This window comes from Lithobates pipiens, unplaced genomic scaffold, assembly GCF_037356315.1.
Source record: "Lithobates pipiens isolate NorthernLeopardFrog02 unplaced genomic scaffold, aLitPip1_a1.2 Scaffold_37, whole genome shotgun sequence".
Taxonomy (NCBI): domain Eukaryota; kingdom Metazoa; phylum Chordata; class Amphibia; order Anura; family Ranidae; genus Lithobates; species Lithobates pipiens.
The window spans coordinates 18,085,348-18,103,488 of NW_027507825.1; the positions used below are offsets into that span (position 1 = coordinate 18,085,348).

The 18,141-nt window shown below is 44.4% G+C and overlaps 1 protein-coding gene across 4 annotated transcripts in view; it reads right to left on the reverse strand.

Moving 5' to 3' along the window:
• The window catches only part of NIN (ninein), a 230,668-nt gene that overhangs the window by 111,470 nt on the left and 101,057 nt on the right, over positions 1–18,141 (reverse strand). For all 4 annotated transcript variants that reach the window (XM_077466782.1, XM_077466784.1, XM_077466783.1 and 1 more), the window contains exons 5-6: positions 14,754–14,790; positions 4,354–4,544 (exon numbers count right to left, since the gene is read on the reverse strand). In XM_077466782.1, the coding sequence (XP_077322908.1) occupies positions 4,354–4,544; positions 14,754–14,790 (228 nt within the window). The remainder of the gene's footprint in view (positions 1–4,353; positions 4,545–14,753; positions 14,791–18,141) is intronic.

Sequence of the window (18,141 nt, forward strand, 5' to 3'; positions counted from 1 at the left end):
GCCTAACAAGCATATGAGTGTTGTGTGCATACATGGTGATACAAAAGTGTACCCTATAGTGCGGGCTAAAGTCGGGACTAAACAAGGCACCGTACAATATGAAGTGGGTGTGGTTAAAAACCTCATGCATGATGTAATATTGGGCCGCGATTTTCCGTTATTCTGGGCTCTCTGGGAAAAAAGAGAAATCCCCAAAAGGAGTGAGGATACCTCTAAGGAGGTTGCCTTGTCCGCTGTGAATGATAAAAGTATGCAGGATGAAAATGATTGTTTTCCTTTGCAGGTCCTGGTTGGGGAGGAGGATCCTCCCACTGAGCAAAATATACTAGACTTAGAGGTGTCTAGCGATAATTTTGGGACTGCACAATTACAGGACCCCACTCTCAAAAATGCGAGAGAGCAGGTTACTGTTATGAATGGGGTACCTCAGGAACCAGATGCTGAAAAAAGATTTCCACATTTTTCGGTGACTAATGATCTTTTCTATAGAGTCAATAAGATTAAGGATGAGATTGTGGAACAGCTTCTGGTACCTAAGCCGTACCGGCGTCAGGTGCTTGACATGGCTCATAACCATGTTCTTGGGGGACACTTGGGGACTGACAAAACGAGAGAGAGGGTTCTCCAGAGATTTTTTTGGCCGGCCATATATGATGACATTAAAAAATACTGTGAGTCGTGCCCCACATGTCAGGTTAATGCCCCAGTGTCTCATTTTCGCAGTCCTTTGGTTTCGCTCCCTATTATAGAGGTGCCTTTTGAGCGTATTGCCATGGATTTAGTGGGTCCCATTGTAAAGTCAGCTAGAGGACACCAGTATATTTTGGTAGTCATGGATTATGCGACCCGCTATCCTGAGGCTGTACCCTTAAGAAACACTGCATCTAAAACAATTGCACGTGAGTTGTTTTATATGTTCTCTAGGACTGGGATCCCCAAAGAAATCCTAACTGACCAAGGTACGCCATTTATGTCGAAAGTAATGAAGGAGTTATGCAAACTATTTAAAATCTCACACATCCGTACCTCTGTATACCACCCCCAGACGGACGGATTGGTGGAGAGATTTAATAAAACTTTGAAACATATGTTGAAGAAAGTGGTGGAAAAAGATGGTCGTGACTGGGATCATTTATTACCCTACCTCATGTTTGCTATTAGGGAAGTGCCCCAAGCGTCCACCGGGTTCTCACCATTCGAGTTGGTCTATGGTCGTCACCCTAGGGGTCTACTGGACATCGCAAAAGAGACATGGGAGAATGAGTCCACCCCATACAAGAGTGTTATTGAACATGTAGCACAAATGCAGGACCGTATAGCCACTGTAATGCCCCTCGTAAGGGAACACCTCCAGAGGGCTCAAGAGGCCCAAAGTAGGATTTACAACCGGTCCGCAAGAATCAGGACATTCAACCCAGGCGATAGGGTCCTTATACTAGTCCCCACTGTTGAGAGTAAATTCTTGGCGAAGTGGCAAGGTCCTTATGAAATTGTTGAAAAGATCAGTGAGGTGAACTACAAGGTGCACCAACCAGGTAGAAGGAAGCCTTTCCAAGTTTATCACATAAACTTGATCAAGCCCTGGAAAGACAGGGAATCCTTGGTGGCGACAAATACTGTTAATAATTTGTCACAACCAATCCCTCCAGTCAAAGTAGGTGATACTCTATCAGTGTCACAGAAACAGGAGGCTCAGGAATTTCTACAGAAAAACAAAAACAAGTTCTCTGACCTCCCAGGGCGTACACACCTCATCCATCATCACATTGAAACTGAGCCTAGAAGCAGAGTAAACCTTAAGCCCTATAGGATACCGGAGGCACGTAGGGAAGCCGTATCTGCCGAGGTAAAACGTATGCTTGCTCTGGGGGTAATTGAGGTGTCCCAGAGTGAATGGTCCAGCCCAATTGTGCTAATCCCAAAGCCCAATGGAACTTGGAGGTTCTGTAACGATTTCAGAAAGTTGAATGAGATCTCCAAGTTCGATGCGTATCCTATGCCCAGGGTAGATGAGTTAATTGAGAAGTTGGGTAACGCCAGGTACATAACCACCCTCGATCTCACAAAGGGCTACTGGCAGATTCCACTGTCTGCTGAGGCTAAAGAGAAAACGGCATTCTCTACCCCTGATGGACTATTCCAGTATGTAGTGATGCCATTCGGGTTACATGGAGCGCCTGCAACCTTCCAGAGGTTGATGGACTTAATTCTGCGACCACATCGTGATTACTCAGCTGCCTACCTCGATGATGTGGTCATTTTTAGCCCTGATTGGGAAAGTCACCTCTGTAAGGTACAGGCCGTGTTGGATGCCATAAGTGATGCGGGGTTGACCATAAATGCCGAGAAGTGTGCTCTAGCCCTAGAAGAGGCCAAATATCTGGGCTACATTATTGGGAGAGGGTTGATTAAGCCACAGCTAAATAAGATTGAGGCAATACAGAATTGGCCTAGACCCCTGACAAGGAAACAGGTTAGAGCTTTCCTGGGTATTACGGGGTATTACCGTAGATTTGTGCCGAACTTTGCCTCAGTTGCTGCTCCACTAACTGACTTGACAAAGGGCGGAAAGACAGCAATGGTCACGTGGACCCCAGAGGCCGAGGAGGCTTTCCAAAGCCTTAAGTCTGCCTTGTGCCAACCACCTGTGTTAATCACCCCCGATTTCAGGCGAGAATTTCTGGTCCAGACAGATGCCTCTAACACAGGCTTAGGTGCAGTACTCTCACAAGTAGTGAATGGTGAGGAGCATCCAGTGACGTACTTGAGTAGGAAACTAACCCCGGCCGAGAAAAATTATGCCATTGTGGAGCGAGAATGTTTGGCAGTAAAGTGGGCTCTAGAAGCTTTAAAGTATTACTTGCTAGGCAGGAAATTCAAGTTGGTGACAGACCATGCCCCCCTAACATGGATGAAGTTAAACAAGGAGAGAAATGCAAGAGTGACTAGATGGTTTCTGTCCCTACAAAACTTTAATTTCACTGTGGAACACAGGCCAGGGAAATTACAGGCAAATGCTGATGCATTGTCGAGGGTAAGTTGTCTGTGGGGACAAAAGGCTCAGCCCTCCGGTCTGAAAAAGAGGGGGGGGATATGTAGACATGTCACTGGAGAAGTGATCGAGGGGGTGTACATCTCACCTAGGTTGCGACAGAGTGTGAGATGGTAAATCCAGGATGGATCAGTTTCTCAGCAGCGATATGCTGTTGAGTGGTTAAGTAATTTTGCCGGGCCTGGGTTTATATGGAATGGCAGGTAGGTTTGGTAGAGGGACCTGTCATTCCACATCCCCCGATCCAGTTCTGGGTTTGGGATCAGGTGAGCTTTGATCCTAATTAGCCTGGGAAGGTAAAGGCTCTGCAAGGCCTGCAGGTGATTGCTCCCAGCCAGGGAATGAACAGCCTGTATGTTGAAGGAAGCTGCAAGCACAGACACTGCTGGAGCTAAAACCCACCCTGCGATATCCAGACGAAAAGACGCTGTCTTTATAAATGTCAGATAGGTGAGAAGAACCTGTTAGTAAGCGCCCAGCCGGGCTAGGTCTTTTGTTTATTTTGTTGTACTTAGAAAGCACGGTGTTGCTGTATGTTTTGTTTGCTGGACTGTTTGTACCACGAATAAACGCCAAGATCTGCTTCATATATTCCAAGTCTGCTGTGAACTGTGTCCAAACACACCCTACCCCGGGAAGATCCCTTACAATATATATACATATATACATACACACACACATACATATACACACACACACACACATACATATACACACACACACACATATACATATACACACACGTTATTGCCGATGGATTAAAACATTGCTGCTCTGCCTGGCTCTGTTCATTGTCCACCAGCAGCAGGCATCCCTGCTCCTCACACCTTCCCATGTGCGTCAGCTGACCCATGACCTGCACAGGGCAAGTGAACCGGCAACGTGCCTAACAATGGGGTAGGCCCCATGGTTAGGCTCGGTAGGCCCCATGCTTAGGCACATTTCTTTCTATATTCCCCACCACCCCCCAAACATTAAAATCCACCATAGCTTTTCCAAACAACTGATGCAACTTTTTTTTTCCCATTGATCCATCTCTGCCAAACATCAGATAATATATTTGGCAAGTTTAAAAACAGTTTCGTAAAAAGGTACCACACCCAAGCTAGAACCTTGGTTATTGATGGCCCAATCAACAACATTACCAAGGTGGTAGTTGGGGTCCTTGGTTGTCAAACTGGCTTAGGTCCAATATTTTTCCCAAGTATACACATTTTTGTGGCACAGATCCAGTTCTACAACCAAAATGTAAAAAAAAATAAAAAAAAAAATAAAAAACACACATCAAATGGTCAGCTTACCTCTTTGTCCAGATTTTGAAATCCATACTGCTCACAGATGGACAGAAGTTTCTTCCTGTGTAGGTGCCCATCTCTAGTGATGCCAAGATCCTCGCAGATCAGCTGAAGCTTCTCTTCTACCCAGTCCTGATCAGGAGACAGTGTGGTCTGGGAAGCATTCAGGTCATCTGGGTTCCAAAACCGTAACTGACCTGATGGGTAAAAAAAAAAAAAAACAACTACAAGTCACCAAAAAATGCAACTATTTTGTTCAGCTGCTATAAAAAAAAAAATAAAAAAAAAATATACACAACTTTGGCACATCTTTTTTAAATACGGTGAAAAAGTAATTTCCTGGTCCACATTTGCGAAAAGGACACCTTAGGCCATTTTTGACTTTTAGGCTCGGTTCAGACTACTGCGACGGTGTGACTTAAATACTACCTTGATGAACTTTTAAAGAATGCTCAGGTCATCTTCCTGTAATGTCGGATCCAAATCACATAAATATAGAAGAGGATCTGACTTGACGTCGGCTTCCTTTAATGTCTATGGGCACAAGTCGGATAAGTGTCGACTTGAAGTAGTACAGAAACCTTTTCTAAAGTCAGAGTGACTTCAGTAGTGCTAATTAAGACCACTCTCATTGACGAACATGGGATTTCACATGTCATGAGACTTGGGGTCTCACAAGTCGGAACCCAGGTCCCAGTGTGAACCAGAGTCTCAAAGTGTCAATGTTTTATCAGGCTATCCTTTATTCACTGCTCCAATTTTATTTTAAGCAAGCAAATCAGAAAAAAAGGGAATGATAACATAGCTTAAGAAGGCATATTTTAAATCAGTTTATTTTTGTTTTTTAGTTTCTGAAGAGTAAACTAAGGAAGAGTGGATCGAGGGACTGGTGTGATTTGTTTTATATAGTCCATAAGGCACTTCATAATATCGGGGTCAATAGGGAAAAAAAATAAAAAGCCAAAATGCGTAACTTGCTTACTTTTACCATATTTGGGTGCAGTATATGTGCACCAAGTAATTTATAGTATAGGTGTCCATGCCAATATGTATGACAAAAAATGTAAAAATAACACAAACGCTCCTACACCAAAAAACAAACTCGCCAATATTCAAGAGCTTAAAAACCTAAGCGGTATATAGGGAAGCATCCTCACTTTTGAAAAAGCGTTCTATATAAACATAGAAAAAAAAGCAGTTTAAAAGCATGCTATGGTACATGAAAACAAAGAACTAGATGCGATACCTAAAGCCCAACAGGACATGCTGGCTTAATTTGCTGCTACATTACTTTAAAATGAGACAGTAATACATTTCCTTACAACTCAAGCTGAGTTGGGGTGAGGTTTACACCCATGACGTCTCCAACTTATTGGATCATTTGTCATCAGATTAATACAGTCAGAGCTGGTGAGTGCTGCGAGTTGGTTTGGTTTAAATATATAGAAATACAGTATATATATATATATATATATATATATATATATATATATAGATATAGATATAGATATGTGTGTGTGTGTACGTACATACATACACACACACATATTATATATATATATATATATATATATATATATATATATATATATATATATATATATATATATATATATATATATATATATATATATATATATATAATCAACACAGAGGGATATAATCAATGACACTTCTGTTTATCAAACTAAAGCACATAAGATTGACCCAATTAAGAACATTTGTGCATAAAATCAGTGCCTGAAGCAAGCTACCAATTTTAGTATACTACAGACTAGCGTTTGTAACCCCAATTCAAGAAAAAAATAAAAAAATAAGCACCCACTACAAAATACAGTTTAACCCAATGCATGAATGAGGGAACCGGTGCTTTGTTTGGATCAGCCCAAAACGTCCCATCTATGAACAGCCTTACTCTGCAACTCTTTTTACCATACTCTGTGTTACCATATGAACATTCCAGCACACCCGACTGCCTCCTTATGCTGCTTGACCCTCTTCCCAGTCTGGGCTCTGCTGCATAGGGGTTCTCAAGAGGCGGATACCATTTCAAATTAAAGTATTTACACTGCTTGCAGCAAAAAACACATTTAAAGCTGAACTCCGGGATAAGCAAATACTGTACATTGTCTAAAGATAAGAGATGGGTATGCTTTCTTAAACCTTGCTGTGCTGCGAGTATTTGTTTAATAAAGGTTTATTGAGATTGTTCATATAGAGAAAACAGACCAGTTATAAATCAGTTGCACATGGGAGGAGCAAACATTTACATTACCAATGACTGAAAAGGTACAACTCCAGAGTGGCATCTGCAAAGCATCACAAAAAAAGTGTAGCAGTGTGCATTTCTTACAAATCTTTGCAGTAACCCAGTGAAAATTCCTGTGATGAATACCGGTCACTGCTGTGCTACCTTCATGCGCAGGGTGACTTCCAGTCTTGTCTTGTCTCCGCCCCTTCCTGTAGTTTCCTGCAGGCAACCTGTAGTGGGTGGAGCCTGCTGGATCCCTCCTACAACTTTGCTCTTTGCACAGGCTATGTACAGCACAGCGATGAGGTCAACACTACTTCTATATACTCCTTTTTCCCTTGATAATGTTCTTTTGAACGAAACTTGTGAGGAGGAGCTACCTGCTGGGCTGTCTGCATGTGATTATTTATACTCCTGGGACGAGCATGCTCTGCTGGGGATTTTTTTTTGCCTTCCTCTGGGCATAAAAAATTGGGTATATTGGTTTGTACGATATTTTTTATTTATTGCTTTTGAGGTTGAACTGGATGGACTTGTGACTTTTTTCAACCTAACTATGTAATTTATATGCTTATTTTTACTCCTGCCTTCTTGTAAGTAGTTTTAACCTTCGAAAAAAGCCTGGATTTTTAAATTGCTATACTAAGTTCCTCCTTGGTCTCTCCCTTTTGCTGAGCTCACTGCGGAACACGAATGATGCGCTCAGGCATGATTGGATCGTACCCGCCAGAAAGCAGTCACTGCACACCGCCAATCATAAGAAGTGTGTGCATGTGGAGCTGCGGGCCAGAAAATGCCTCACTGCCTAGGATTGGTGGTGTGCAGTGATGGCTTTCTGGCGGTTACAATCCAAAACACGGCCGAGCCCATCATTATTGGACACCCTGGTAATATGGTAACCCATCCTGAAATCTTGGCTCCTGATAGCCATCCATGCCATAGGGATACTGGGAAGTGCAGCCACCCCCTATCTTGGGATCAGAGTATCTGGTAAGTGGCTTAAAGAGGAAGTAAACCCTGATGGGCCTTACTTCCTCTTTTGATCCCCGCAAGGCCTGCAAATGAAAAGCATACGACACTTACCTGCAAACGAAGCCCGCGCTGTCCCGAGCAGGCCGTCTTCGCCCATCTTCCTTCCAGGGCCATGGACTCCGGCTCTGTGCCTGGCTGGAGTGGCGTGACGTCACTCCCGTGCATGCGTGCGGGAGCGGTCGGTCACGGCACACGCTGGGGGGGAGGGGGGGGAGAAATGGCATGGTGGTCTGTTTCTTCACAGCGCATGTGCCGATGACGACATTGGCGCACTACAAGTGAAATATCGCCTACACGGCGCACGTTTAAGAGATATTTCCACTACCTAAAAGGTAAGCCTTATTCTAGGCTTAACTATAGGTAAAAGTCAACAAAAAGGGTTTACAACCACTTTAAGATTTGGGTGTGCACTTTTTGGGTTTGAAGATTTTGCTCTCCACACTAAAATATGGATTTTTGTTGACATACAAGTATTAATGAACTTTTTGCACAACAGTGCGTCTCTTTTTTGGTGGATTTGGTTTCTTATGGACTTTACTGGATTATTTATGAAGGTTTAAAAGTGGTTGTAAACCCTTTACAACCACTTTAACCTACAGGTAAGCCTACATTAAGGCTTACCTGTAGGTCCAAGAAATATCTCCTAAACCTACACGGTTTAGGAGATATTTGCCCGAAGACAGCCACCGCTGTCTATGGCACATGCGCCGTAGACAGCGGCGCGCAGGCACACTGGGGCAGGCCGCAGATTGCGGCAAAATGGCGCGAGCATCGGCTCCCGTGCTCATGCGCGGGAGTGACGTCATTGCGGCTCCGACAAATCACAGCGCCAGAGCCGCCAGACCCGGAAGTCGCTCCAGGATCCATGGCAGCAGCGAAGAGGAAGACGGAGGACCGCTTCGGGGGCTTCGTTCTCAGGTAAGTTATTCATAACGAGCTAGTATGCTATGCATACTAGCTCATTATGTCTTTGTCTTGCATGATTTTTTTTTTTTCAGGATTTTTTAAAAAGGGTTTACAACCACTTTAAGGCTTACCTGTGGATGCTTGAAATATCTCCCAGACCTGCACGGTCTAGGAGATATTTGCAAATCGCCGTACAGTTATTTCTTCTGTGCATGCGCCAGAGTTAAAAAGGGCACGCTGTGCCGTTTCTAGCTCGGACCATGCCGTTAAAAGGTTACAGGTTGGGCAGTGTTTCAGAGTAAATGGATTCTTAGGGCCGGTTCACACTGCAGGCGATGCGAGGCGACACCGACTTGCCTCGCCGCGACCTGCCGCGACCTCAGCGGCAACTTGCAGATGACTTCTGTATAGAAGTCAATGCAAGTCGCCCCGAGGTCGCCCAAAAGTAGTATAGGAACCTTTTTTCTGAGTCGGAGCGACTCGAGTCGCTCCTCTCAGAACGGTTCCATTGTACAGAACGGGGGCGACTGGCGAGAGCGAGGCGAGGCGAGTCGTGTCGCCTCGCATCGCCCGCTGTGTGAACCGGCTCTTATTGTTAAAGCAAGTTGCTACAATGAAACGCCATCATCTGATCCCAATCAACACCTCGAGTCCTAATGAAGAAGGTTCTTTGGCGACACTTCCAATCCATTGGTACCTATATGAGCGGAGACAATGAGCACCCCCCACAGATGGGAAGCAGCACCCAATCTGTTCAGAGGTCACTCAGGTGGATGCGTGTTCTTTTATGATTTATGTAAGTGCAATTCTTTATTTTATTAAAATATCCTGGCAATATTATACTATGGCGATTCCCCTTCTTTATTCATGTGACTGGCAATGAGCGGTGTGGCCGTAGGAATATACCAGCAATTGGAACAGAGTGCCTAAAGGGATACATCCTCCATGCAGCTCAGGTCCAGGAGGAGGGATTTGACAGTGGCGATATTAGATCTCTGAGATGGGATCTGTGTAGTTGGTAAGCGTCAGTATTGTTGGTGGTGGAAAGCTCTTTCCTGCAGCTTTGGTGACACTTTTTTCATTGGTGCGGTGTGGCACATCACGGTGGAGACCATAAGCAGAAACGTTGTTTAGCTGGAAATGGACTAATATTTTGTATATTTATTTTTTGCACCAATTATTTATGGATTTATTTATTAATCAATCTTTTGTTTTGTTTTTTTTGCACGATTAATTTATTTATACTCATAGCTATTGAAATGAATCACTATAGCGCAGCCTTTTTGAAAAGTTGGTATTTGAAATTGTGGGGTATCTCACATTTAGGTTGCAGCTTTATTTTTCATGAATTTTTTTTCATTTCAATTTTTTTTGGTTTGTCAATATTCGAATTTTAAATAGCGCTGTATTACATTGGTTTTATTAGGTGGATGCGTGTGTAGCAGAGACACAGCAACCAGCAAACAGAAACAGTGACACAATTGAAGAGCGTTGGCGTGTATCGGGTGGAGGTAACAAGATCTGGATCCCGATGCGCGAGCGGGTGGCACGCGACTCCGGTCAGTCACAGAGTGCCGGAGATTGCGGCCCCCCGGAAGGAAGAGGGATGAACAATGGACGCTCGCTACTAGCGAGGAAGACTGGGACATCGCGGGCTTCTCCTGCAGGTGACACATAATGGACTACTATGCGATGCTTAGTAGCCCATTATGCTTTACCTTTGCAGGGAAACAAAGAGGAAGTAACACCCATCAGGGTTTACTTCCTCTTAGCCCTTGTACACACGGTCGGAGATTCTGCCAACCAAATCCGTCGGATTTTGGCCAACGGATTTTGTCCAAAACCGTTGCATACAAACGGTCGGACAAAGTTGACGCAAAATCCGACGTGATGACGTTATTTCGTTACGACAGGACTACGTTCAGGCTGGTAGCCAATAGCTTTGGTGTAGGAATTTGAATTGAGCGTGCGTGGCACTTTGTCCGATCGGAATTCTCTACACATGATCGGATTATGTCCGATCGGAGCATTTTGTCGGAAAATTTTACCAACAAGTTGGAAAACTTGGTCTGTCAGATACTCCGACTAACAGTCCGATGGAGACCACACGCAGTCGGAATATCCGACAAAACGGTCCGATCGGACACATTCCATTGGAATCTCCGACCGTGTGTACAAGGGCTAACACATTCTTGTTTATATAGTGTTACACAGTGTTATATTTTTCTATATATTTTTTTTTATATATCGCGGTTTATTATCATACATGATTGGTCTTAAGTGAAGTATTCTTTAACTATTTTACTTTTTCTCTTATACTAATATTATTGGTCATTTGAAGTTTGAGTGGAGCGCCATAACTACCCACATTATTCTTTATACATTATTGTTTATAGTTTTTAAATTGTCTATAAATGTTTTACGTGATTTAGTGTTGTAGGTTTATGCACTTCATATTGATAGCGCAACACTTTTTCAGTAATAAACACTACTTTTATATGGCAATATCTGGGTTTGGTGCACACAGAGTGGTTTTCTATCCTTTGCGGCCATTCAATTATATATTTAAAATGTAAGCTTTTGTGTCCGAAGTTAAGCTTTTAATTATGTATTAACGAATACAGAGCCGCACGGATTTGTGTCCTTTATATCTTCCAAGAGTTCAGCTTTAAATATCTCTGGCGTTTAAATTAAAGCGACCTCACCATATCTGAACATAATTTGATCCCCGATAATCCTGTAACTGGAGGAGATGTAGTGGCCTTATTAAATTATACATGAACAGAAACAATGCGGGGGGATTAGTGAAGCTGAAAACGAAGGGCAATTCAGATACGTAAACGGCCTGAAAAACGATCCGGTGCAGACGGAACCCCGGAGCCGCGTTCCAGGCAATTACTTTTCTGCGCTGGCAACATGACTCTTCCAAACACAAAAGTACTCCAGGTTAATTGTGCGAGAGTAGCTCTGCTACATTCTATCCAAGGTGCATGGAAACCAGAAGATGCCGTTACTGAGCGGCCTTCGCATTGTTTGGCTAATCAGCACACGCTTTGATTTATTCCAAACTAGAACCGCACAATGACCCAGACCTCGTTAGTGTCTAATATTTAACCAGTCTGCTTACAGAGTATGTCAATGTATTGGATTTTACCTGCTGGGATTTCTTTTATTTATTTTTTTCTATTCCTTTGTTTCCTCTACAAATCAGTGTTTTACAAAGTACACACAGATCAATTCACATCAGTCCCTAAACCTCAGAGCTGCTTCAATGGGCATTTCACGCACAGGGGATATTGCAGGTCTAGGTGGAGCCCGGGCTTCTTATAAATCCTGAATACTCCAAGTCCCTGCCATAATTCCAGGCTCTTCCTGCTCCAACTGGTACCTGCCGCAGGCTTTACATTCCTTGATCCAAATCTTACCCCTTGCTGTGCCTGCGATTTAATCTACAGAATTGAATTCCATTAGGATATCTCCCAATACGGGGGGGGGGGGGGGGGTGGGGTGTTCAGGAATGGCCCCCCTAGGAGTCTACCCGGGTCAACTGTGCAGACATGACAAGAGGCAAAGAGATTCATTTAACCACTTGCCTACCGGGCACCTTCACCCCCTTCCTGCCCAGGCTAATTTTCAGCGCTGTCGCACTTTGAATGACCAATTGCGCGGTCACGCAACACTGTACCCAATCTCTCATTTATTTTTTTTGGAGACAGAGCTTTCTTTTGGTGGTATTTAATTGTCACTAGGTTTTTTATTTTTTTGCTGAACAAAAAATTTTGAAGAAATAAAAAAAATCTTAGTTTCTGCTTTTTTTTTTTTTTAACCAGTTCCTGACCGGCACAGACCGATGTACGTCGGCAGAATGGCACGGCTGGGCAAATGGGCTTACCTGCATGTCCCTGTGGATTTGCCGCCCGTGCCATCGCGTGCGCTGGCCGGGAGCTCCGCGTGTCGGGTCGCGGGTCCTGCGCACTCGGTGTCCGCGGGGATACCCGCGATCGTCTCACGGAGAGGAAGATCGGGGAGATGCTAATGTAAACAAGCATTTCCCCCGTTCTGCCTAGTGACAGTGTCGGGAGCTATAATCAGCGATGTGTCACACATAGCGCCCCGCTGCCCCCCCCCCCCCCCCCCACAGTTAGAGCACATCCCTAGGACACACTTAACAGCGACACCTAGTGTTAAACCCCTCACTGCCAGTCACATTTACACAGTAATTAATGCAATTTTAATCGCTGTATAAATGTGAATGGTCCCAAAAGCATGGCAAAATTGTCCGATGTGTCCGCCATAATGTCACAGTCACGATTAAAGAAAAAAAATAAAGAAAAAAATCGCTTTATCACCACCATTACTAGTAGTTTTTTACCAAAAATATGTAGAAGTTAAAGCGATGCAGTGCCGAATTGCAAAAAGTGCTCTGGTCTTTGGCCAGCAAAATAGTGTGGGGCTTAAGTGGTTAAAGTGCCCTGTCCCGACGAGCTCGCACGCAGAAGCGACTGCATACATGAGTAGCGCCCGCTTATGAAAACGGTGGTCAAACCACACGTGAGGTATCGCTGCGACTGTTCGAGCGAGAGCAATAATTCTAGCCCTAGACCTCCTCTGTAACTCAAAATAGGCAACCAGGGGCGGCCTGTCCATAGGGGGCGCCTGGGTGTCACAAACCCCTCCCTTTCAGACAGTCAAAAAAGTTCCGTAAGTGCACTGTGTTCGGACGCCGGACACAGTGCACCTATGGGAAGCACCACGTCTATGCAATCACGAGATTGCAGACGTAGCGCTTCATTTTTGGGTCTTTAGCCTGCCTTGCGGCGATTTCTAAAGCACCGGGTAGCTTCCGCCCATTCGTAGTATATATTACTACGGCCGGGCGGTTTGACCGACATATGAGATGATGTCACTTCCTGTTTTCTCTCTCCAATTGCACCCAGGAGAGAGGAACCAGGAAGTATGAGAGGACGGACCTCTCCACGGGAGACATCGCTGGAGAGGACAACACACTGCAAGGTAAGTGAGGGAGGGTTTGATGTGAGGCTGCTGCGACTTGGTGGTGACACAGGCTGCTGCAATTTGGTGGGACACAGGCTGCTGCAATTTGGTGGGACACAGGCTGCTGCAATTTGGTGGGACACAGGCTGCTGCAATTTGGTGGGACACAGGCTGCTGCAATTTGGTGGGACACAGGCTGCATGCAAGGAGGGACTCCGCTGGGGGCACCTGATGGCATCTGGTGGCAGGCGACGTGGCTAGTGACACGCTCAGGGCTCCCACTGATTCTACATTATGGGGAGTTGAATGATTTCATTTTATATTACAATGTTATAATAGAAACAATGCGTTTCAATCATCCTGACACCATATCAACCATGGTGCCGGGATGATTGAAGTGCTAACACCAGGTGATTGGAATATCTTTATCTGCTGATTGTTAAACTTTCTAGAATACACATATTTCTATCGTTGTGTAGGATCTGGGCCTGCTGTCCCTCCATCCCTCTCCCTCCGTCCCTCATTCACCTCAGACACTAACCACACCAACCTTAGAGCCACGCCCACCATTTCACAGAAATCACGCCCATTTTCACCCAGTGGGAGGGGTCAAAAAGAAAGGGCAAGGTCTAGCGCCCCCCCCCCCCCGCCTAAAACTTCACCAGCCGCCACTGCATGGAACCTGTAGAATTTTTTAAACGTTGCCTATAGAGATTTTTAAGGGTATAAGTTGGACGCCATTCCACGAGCGGGCGCAATTTTGAAGCGTGACATGTTGGGTATCAATTTACTCGGCGTATCATCTTTCACACTATTAAAGAAAAAAAAAATGGGCCAATTTTTACCGTTGTCTTATTTCTTTTATTTAAAAAAGTGAATTTTTTCCAAAAAAAGTGCGCTTGTGAAACCGCTGTGCAAATACAGTGTGACAAAAAGTATTGCAATGACCGCCATTTTATTCTCTAGGGTGTTAGAAAAAAAAACGTGGGTTCTAATTAATTTTCTAGAATTGTTTCTAAAATGGCTTTTAACTTGTAAGCACTTGTCTTAAGTGGTTCAACTTTGGTCAAAGCTGCCACAATTGTTTTTATCATAGGCAGTTTTTTTTTTTGTAAAGGTGGACTATGTCTTTAAGGGGGGGGGGGGGTAAAAATGTAGTTCGACCATCTATTTTTACTGCAAACAAGTGTAAAAACCAACAGCTGTCCAATAATTTCCTTACCTTCCGCTTCATATTCTTCTCCTTCGTTCTTCCAAATCTGACAAAAAAAGAACACAAAGTATTAGCGACCAGAGAAAGCTGAGAATGTTCTAATCGAGAGACATCACCACATTGTCAGTCAAGGCTGTAAATACACCATTTCCCTTTGTAGGCTGGGGGAGGGGGGTGACAAGGCCCAGACACCTGTTCTCAGAGCAGCGCGGTCTCCACAGCTCCATCAGTCATGCAGCAATCCCTCACATTGTCCCCATTAATCACAGATTCTATTATGCAATGCCCCCCCCCCCCGGCCATCGCCTTGGTTACATCATTCGGCGGGTCATCTTTTATGTTCTTATTGCCATGAGGGGGACCTTGGGAGCTGCTTTTCAAACTTGGAGGGGAGGCGAGAAAAGTTACATCAGGTCACAGGTCAAAAGCTGCTGCAAAATGGCCGACGTCATGTCAGGGGCATTAAAAATATGAAAACAGACTGTTGCCGGGTTGTGTATGCAGTGTCGCCCTGTGCAGCAGCTGGATTTGCTTGGTGGAGGGGGGGCGCGAAGGGGAGGGGGGGCCCCCGAAGGGGAGGGGGGGCATCGCACCGATTAGAAAGTTGAAAGAAAAATAAAAAGTAAAGATCTGAGGCTTCATTGTGGGGAGTCACACAAGCCTGGCTTATAAACAGATGGCGAGAGGTCTCTCTATTGTGGGCCAAGACGTCGCTGTAGCATCTGTAGCACACGGCCTGCTCCACGTAATAATAAATTTAGCGACTTCTAGCACCGTCCCATCTGCTCCAAGAAGTGGACTTTTGTTCCTCAGAAGAACTTGGGACTCGTTTAAAGTTACTGGGGCGTGCCGCCAGCAGAACGCTTGTATCGGGGGCGGGGGGGCGCTTTTCCTTTTAACCCTCCGATTTCAGCATTAACCAGCCACCACCCACGGCTGGTCGGATTAAGGGTTCATTCACACAAAAACGCATGCATTATGAACGTGCATTGCGTTGCATGTAACGCGCTGGTGTGCATTTGAACATGTGTTGAAAAAAATAAATATTAAAAAAAAAGGAAAAAAATTAAAGTGAATTTTTCAGTGCTAGGAAATTGCAAACGCATTCATAGGGAATTTTATTTTATTTTATTTGTGCCAAACAACTGCTCTACTCTTCCCCTAAAACCAAAATGCCTGAGCTTGCACACACACACACACACACGCACGCACACACACGCACGCACACACACGCACACGCACGCACACGCACACACACGCACGCACGCGCACACGCACGCACGCGCACACACACGCACACACACGCACACACGCGCACACGCGCACACACACACACACACACACACACACACACACACACGCCAAAATGTTTTCAAAACTCGTTGAAATGTGAATCTACACGTGTAAAAAACGCATGACAGACGCATCCAAATCGCCTGGGAAAAAGCTCAGCTCAGATTTTCATGATGTTTGCCCAATGAGAGTATCTTTTTTTTTTTTTTTTTTTTTACACCTGACCATTGCGCTAATGCTTTGGAGTACTCCTGGTAAAATAAAGGTTGGGCTATGATCTAAATGCGTACCACTTGGTGATTCATTTGGATGAAAGATCTTCCGCTGGATTGGTGGATCAGTTGGAGGAGTGGGAGAAACCCGGGGGAAGGTCATACGTGGTTTTGCTTTCTGCGCATCTCTCATGTACTGATGGTAAGAGTCAGTGTGATTGGGTGCTGGTGATGGTCTCCCGATTTCATTTCATTGAATATTACAGATGGACTTTTGCAATTATCAGGACATCTTTTTGCAACATTATAGATGAACTTTTTTTAATATTATTATATATTGGTTATATTCAAGCATTAAAAACCACCAAACAACTGGTGATACGAATAAAAAAAAAACTGCGTGATATACGAATAAAAGAAAAGCAATATGGGGAGCAGAAATATGCTTTCCGTACGTGTTTCGACCGCAAAGTCTTCTACTGGGGCTTCATGGTTTTTTAAATGCTTGAAATACTATTTTCTATAATAAACCTTCACTAGTTGACCTACACGATGTGGGGCTTTTATTATTTTATGTTTTGGCCTTCGCTGAGTCATCCCAGACCAAGCCTTGACAATCGGAGCCCCAGGCTGTTGATCCACCTGCAATTTGGAACCGCAGATGCCCGACACACGACCTCTGGGGTGGGGGCACGCCTGCTGACCTTTGGGGGAGGTCCCTATTCCAATGCCTAAGTCTTAACCTTGTTCTTCTAGGGGAAACCCTAAGCCCTAACCCTAATCCTAAGCCCAAACCTAAGCCCAAACCTAAGCCCAAACCTAAGCCCAAACCTAAGCCCAAACCTAAGCCCAAACCTAAGCCCAAACCTAAGCCCAAACCTAAGCCCAATCCTAAGCCCAATCCTAAGCCCAAACCTAAGCCCAATCCTAAGCCCAATCCTAAGCCCAATCCTAAGCCCAATCCTAAGCCCAATCCTAAGCCCAATCCTAAGCCCAATCCTAAGCCCAATCCTAAGCCCAATCCTAAGCCCAATCCTAAGCCCAATAATAACCATGACCCTAACCCTAACCCTTAGCCCCCTATCCAGTAATGGATAAGGATTGGATCCATTCGGAGGGGGAATAGGATCCAGCTGGATGTCCAGTGGCCTCAGCTACCACAGCCACTTTGAGCGTGTATGACTCATTGCCATAGGGTAGATGTGTCCAACATACATGGTAAGAGTACCCATCTTCTGTTTGATACGTTATAGGAGTTTGATGCAATATTGACCGCGTTTTTGGATGCTGGAAGATCAGAAACCCTGGATTTGAATAGATACCAGTGGACATTCATATATATAATTTTTTGGACTTTTAATCACGGTTATACCTCTTCACATTTTTTTATTTACACACATTTTTTAAGTGTAGTTGTACCTTAGCGCTGCACTTTATATTTACATTTCTGTTTAAACTTATTTTGTTCGTGTGTCAGCAGCTTAGCTGTGTTTATCCACAGATTGGGTATGTATATACATATTTTTTCACATTGTTTTACACGTAGTTTTGTGGTTTAGCGCAGCGTTTTCCCTTTTTTCTATACCCATGTGACATAGTTGGACCAATCACAAAGCACAAGCTTTGCAGTACATTGCTCTTCCATACCTGGATGTACAGAATATTTTCTTGCTCCCAGAAGCTAAAAAGAGCAGCGAGGAGTGAAGGTAAGTACACACAATGGAGAAGAGAAGGGGGATTAAAAGGGGTTGTAAAGGTTCATTTTTTATTTTCTAAATAGGTTCCTTTAAGCTAGTGCATTGTTGGTCCACTTACCTTTTCCTTCGATTTCCCTTCTAAATGTTTTTTTTTTTTGTCTGAATTTCTCACTTCCTGTTTCTCCTCAGTCAACT